General features: G+C 35.0%; 1 protein-coding gene across 1 annotated transcript; it reads left to right on the top strand.

The window, feature by feature from the left end:
- Positions 1-352: 352 nt before the first annotated feature.
- LOC117319749 (60S ribosomal protein L31-like) lies at positions 353-3,665 on the top strand. Its single transcript, XM_033874501.1, has 4 exons — positions 353-503; positions 1,213-1,338; positions 3,122-3,234; positions 3,604-3,665. Exons 1-4 carry the CDS (start codon positions 358-360, stop codon positions 3,633-3,635), a joined length of 417 nt encoding a protein of 138 aa, XP_033730392.1. The 5' UTR covers positions 353-357; the 3' UTR covers positions 3,636-3,665.
- Positions 3,666-5,625: the final 1,960 nt, after the last annotated feature.

The following is a 5,625-nucleotide window of genomic DNA, read 5'->3' as shown; positions in this document are numbered from 1 at the left end:
ATCACCGTCTAGTCTTATATTTTAAAAAATAGCCAGAAATACCTATATTAAATACAAGGCTAGACATGCCCCTATTTGCTGACCATTCTATTTGCTCATTTTTATAAAACTGCTGTATGATGCTGATTCTATTGAAATTGAAATCATTTTAGATGAACACTGGAAAAATAAAGAGTTTTATCTAAATGCATTAACAATTCCAATTCTCATTTATATTTATAATTATGTTTTGTATTATACATGATAAAAAGCCTATGTCCAACATATATGCTATTAAATGTTATTAAAAATTGAGTGTTCTTGTAGGACGCTACTATTCAAGGCTACAGTCATTGAATGTGTTTCCTAAAAGAAATTATGTGTATAATGAAGTTTTGTTGTCCTATTTCAGTCGAAATGGCACCCCGCAAAGGAGCTGGTAAAGGGGAGAAGAAGAAACAGACTATCAATGAGGTCATCACAAAAGAATGTACCATCAACGTCCACAAGAGGATCCATGGAATGTATGTAGCATGAATGTCATAAATGCAGTCACATGTCATATCAATGCCTTAGACATCTAACATTATTAAACAGTTCTATATGACATCAGACTATATTTCAAACATTTGTTCTCTGGCCCCAACACCACATAAAGATTTGACCTACGGTATGTCAATGTTGAACTCTCAACCGATTCCCAACACTAGCCAATCCTACTTAAGATTGACCCAGTCATTAACTAAGTTTGGTTATTTTATGTCACTTACCTTTAATATATCATTTTCTCAACAGATACTTTTGAATAGTCAAAACATGTCTTAAGTGTCCACTAGGCTTTAAAAGTTGTTTTTTTTTATCCTGGGCTTGGCTAGGCCTGAAATTCTATCAGTCCTAAAATGGTTTTAAAGTACTTCATGGGTTGCTCTACAATAATTAACTGTTTTCATAATGCAAGTACAAAATGAGGATAGAAATGAAAAGAAAAGACTACAGAAATAATGGAAGAGCTAATAGTTAGATAAATATAAGCTCGAAGTAGTTGTTGTAAATCATGATCATACAAACAAAATTCTTCGATTCTCCAGACCTCATTTTCACTCTTTATTCGTATAAATAGAAACTCAATAAGTATATATCATTTTACACCCAGGACGTTTTAAAATCACCTCTTAAATACATGTATGTTGATCGTGTTGGGGAGAAATAAAACTTGACGTTATTGTGTTTTAGTGGCTTCAAGAAGAGGGCTCCCCGTGCCATCAAAGCAGTGCGTAAATTTGCAGAGAAGATGATGGGAACTCCCGATGTCAGGATAGACACAAGGCTTAACAAGCATGTGTGGTCTCAGGGTGTTAGGTAAGGAAATAAAACCTGCTTGAGCCAGGATAGATGTAAGCCAGTAAGGTTCGACAGGCATGTGTTGTACCAGGTATTATAGCCCAAGTTTCCTCTGGCCATGACACAGTGTCTGGTGTAGGGCCAGAGCGCACTGCTATATGAAAAGTTGAAAACGTGGAATTCTCTTTGACACCATTTGGTGTCGCTAAGATTTTATAAAAACTCAATGAAATCAGGTGTGACATAACACCTGCCTTACATATATGGATAAATGAGATATTTATTTACCCAAGAACACCCATATCAATGTTATGTTCAGTCTGTATAGACCCTCGCGTTATGCTGGTCAAAATTTCACACTTGGCTCGACCCCATATTGCTAACTATGTAGGTCGTGGGTGGCTTAATAGCCCTAAGCATTGCGCGATTGAGCGAAAAGAAAAAAATACATTTATTTCTTTTCGGTATACTGCTTATACTTTGTAAATAACATATTCTTGTGTTATATATTTAATATAACTATGCAAGAAGATAAACACTAAGTTATATTGGGACTTTTCGGTCCATTGCTTTCCGATTCGGGTGGTTAGTTGCACTGTCACTTACAAAATGATGGGTCAACAGTGTGAAGTTCTGACCAGTCGAAAGCGGGGGTCTATACAGTTTTTTTTTTTGGTTGGTGGGTGGGGGATATAAGCTATCGAAATTTGAGATGATTGCATATCATTTTCACCAAAAACAAAGCATTTTGTCAAGTTTTAATTATGGTTCTGTCAATGCAGACATGAAACATGCCAGTTATCCTCCTTTCTACTGAAAGCATAAGGGAAGTAACTTCTAAAAGCTAGATCAGCAAAATGTGTGGAATCACTTCGTTTCAGAAATATCTCTTTTAAAAACAAAACTTGTTCAAAAATTTGTTTGGATGTTGGGCATTATAGAGATCCATTTTGTAAGAGATAGTCTTTTGGACATTATAGAGATCCATTTTGTTAGAGATAGTCTTTTGGGTGTTATAGAGTCCCGTTTTGTAAGAGATAGTCTTTTGGACATTATAGAGTCCTGTTTTGTTAGAGATAGTCTTTTGGACATTATAGAGACCCGTTTTGTAAGAGATAGTCTTTTGGACATTATAGAGTCCCGTTTTGTAAGAGATAGTCTTTTGGACATTATAGAGTCCTGTTTTGTAAGCCATAGTCTTTTGGACATTATAGAGTCCTGTTTTGTAAGAGATAGTCTTTTGGACATTACAGAGACCCGTTTTGTAAGAGATAGTCTTTTGGACATTATAGAGACCCGTTTTGTTAGAGATAGTCTTTTGGACATTATAGAGTCCTGTTTTGTAAGAGATAGTCTTTTGGACATTATAGAGACCCGTTTTGTAAGAGATAGTCTTTTGGACATTATAGAGTCCTGTTTTGTAAGCCATAGTCTTTTGGACATTATAGAGTCCTGTTTTGTAAGAGATAGTCTTTTGGACATTACAGAGACCCGTTTTGTAAGAGATAGTCTTTTGGACATTATAGAGACCCGTTTTGTTAGAGATAGTCTTTTGGATATTATAGAGTCCTGTTTTGTAAGAGATAGTCTTTTGGACATTACAGAGACCCGTTTTGTAAGAGATAGTCTTTTGGACATTATAGAGTCCCGTTTTGTAAGAGATAGTCTTTTGGACATTATAGAGACCCGTTTTGTAAGAGATAGTCTTTTGGGTGTTACAGAGACCCGTTTTGTAAGAGATAGTCTTTTGGACATTATAGAGTCCCGTTTTGTAAGAGATTGTCTTTTCTTCATTACACAGGAACGTTCCCTACAGAGTACGTGTGAGGTTAGCTCGTAAGAGGAACGATGATGAGGACTCCACAAACAGATTTTACACACTTGTTACATATGTACCTTGTGCATCCTTCAAAGGTAAATGTGACACTGACTGAATTTGTTCTTATTACATAACATTAATATAACATAAAAATCTGGCGATTCATAAAACTGATACTTGTGTTCAATTTTGACATCTACATTTCGTACTGTTTAAATGCTTCCAAATAGCCCTTGGAATAATACAATTTAAAAAAACAAGCCCCAGTTAAATGTTTCCATTAATTCCAGGTCCCGGTATTCACAAGACAAATTAATTGTCTTTACCATTATTGTTTAGCATAGCTAATTACAATGTATCCCAAACCATGTAGATTTTCTTGAATATTTGAATGAAATATGTACCCAAAAATATTTCTAGATCTACAGGTAATGCATTCATTGACTGTTTTTATTTATTTTCAGGTTCACAGACGATTAACGTGGACAATGAATAAGTTATGTGTAAAAATCTGGTAATAAACAAACAAACAAAAAAGTATTTGATTTTGTTGTCTATTGATTAGTCCCCTATTGGAAACTATAGGGATCGGTGGGATAGTCATCATACCATTTTAATAGGATTGGTTCCATTTCTCATACACTACTTGTAACTGGAACTTAATACATAACTCATAATCTTGAGAGAGAAATGCAAAAGTAATTCCTCTGTAATTACACAACAAAAAAGCCCTCTAACTTAAACTGACTCTAGTTTAGCTAATAGATTTATGTAAACACTGACTTCTATATTTGTTCCATGTATAAATTGCTGCCTGTCTTAAAGCAATGCCGGAAAGTGATCTCAACAGCTGGATTGTTACAGCATCACACTGGTGTAACCCCTGAAGGTCCAACCTCTGTGGTGAGATCCTTGCCTGGAGTGGTTTGTGTTTCTGAAGCTGAAGTAAAGGACAATATTGAGCTTTCACGTTTTGTGTCCTTGTGCAAAAAAAACCACTTGCAATAGTATGTGTCCAACCTGTATACTGTTCAGTAAGGACCCCAGCTACTACAAAGCGACCAAGCTGTTGACAAGATGATAAATCAAGCAAGAGACAGAAGTCTAAATCTGGGGTGACATATCACTTTTTTCGTCGTAAACCATATACATTTTCGGTTTCTCGATAGCCAAAACCTTCGGGTCATGATATTTAGTCAATAGTATGTTCAAATTAACGACTTTGATCTACTTTCAAGGTCACCGGGGTCAAATGTATTAAAATCTTTAAAATGACTTCTCAATAACCAAGAGACACACAAGATATTTGGACAATAAAAGTAGTTAAGGAGCTCCCTTTCTTAGCTCCCCTGGTCCGAAGGACCCAAGTGTGGTGTCCGTCAACAATTGACTTTTTTTTTTCTGAGCAGCTGGTCAGAATTTAACCAAATTTAGTAGAAAGCATCCCTAGGTGGCCGCGATTCAAATTTATACATATATTACCGTATATATAGCATTGCTTGGCATCAAGAGATGAACAAATCCATATATAAAAATACCGGCCCTCTGGGCCTTTTGTTTATGAAACTAGGGCTTCCTCTTTCTGTAAGTCTGCATGGCTCGAACAAAATACATGTGGACAGTTACTAGTTCAAATTCATTAACAAAATAAATAATAGAAACTCCTGAACTCCAATAATGCTTCCATCCTATGGAAATGACATGGTATATATATATACATGTATGGACATGGCATGGTATATATATATGGACATGACATGGTATATATATATGGACATGACATGGTATATACATGGACATTACATGGTATATATATTGACATGACATTGTATATACATGGATATGACATGGTATATATATGGACATGACATGGTATATTTAAGGACATGACATGGTATATATATATGTATGGACATGACATGGTATATATATATGTATGGACATGACCTGGTATATATATGGACATGACATGGTATATATATTGACATGACATGGTATATACATGGACATGATATGGTATATATATATGGACATGACATGGTATATATACGGACATGACATGGTATATATACGGACATGACATGGTATATATATGTATGGACATGACATGGTATATATATATGGACATGACATGATATATATACGGACATGACATGGTATATATATGGACATGACATGGTATATATATGGACATGACATGGTATATACATGGACATGACATGGTATATACATGGACATGACATGGTATATATACGGACATGACATGGTATATATACGGACATGACATGGTATTTATATGGACATGATATGGTATATATATGGACATGACATGGTATATACATGGACATGACATGGTTTATATATATGGACATGATATGGTATATATATGGACATGACATGGTATATATACGGACATGACATGGTATATATACGGATATGACATGGTATATATATTGACATGACATGGTATATACATGGACATGACA

The sequence above is a fragment of the Pecten maximus genome, unplaced genomic scaffold (assembly GCF_902652985.1).
Source record: "Pecten maximus unplaced genomic scaffold, xPecMax1.1, whole genome shotgun sequence".
NCBI classification, from domain to species: Eukaryota; Metazoa; Mollusca; class Bivalvia; order Pectinida; family Pectinidae; genus Pecten; species Pecten maximus.
Note: the sequence above shows the minus strand (reverse complement) of the source record. Positions and strands in the feature narration are given on the sequence as shown.

What these genes read in the sequence shown, in the direction of transcription:
- LOC117319749 (XM_033874501.1), top strand. Translation starts at nt 358, where the DNA reads ATGTGTATAATGAAGTTTTGTTGTCCTATTTCAGTCGAAATGGCACCC. An exon ending in CACAAGAGGATCCATGGAAT is followed by an intron (nt 504 to 1,212) that starts GTATGTAGCATG and finishes ATTGTGTTTTAG; the next exon opens with TGGCTTCAAGAAGAGGGCTC. An exon ending in ACCTTGTGCATCCTTCAAAG is followed by an intron (nt 3,235 to 3,603) that starts GTAAATGTGACA and finishes ATTTATTTTCAG; the next exon opens with GTTCACAGACGATTAACGTG.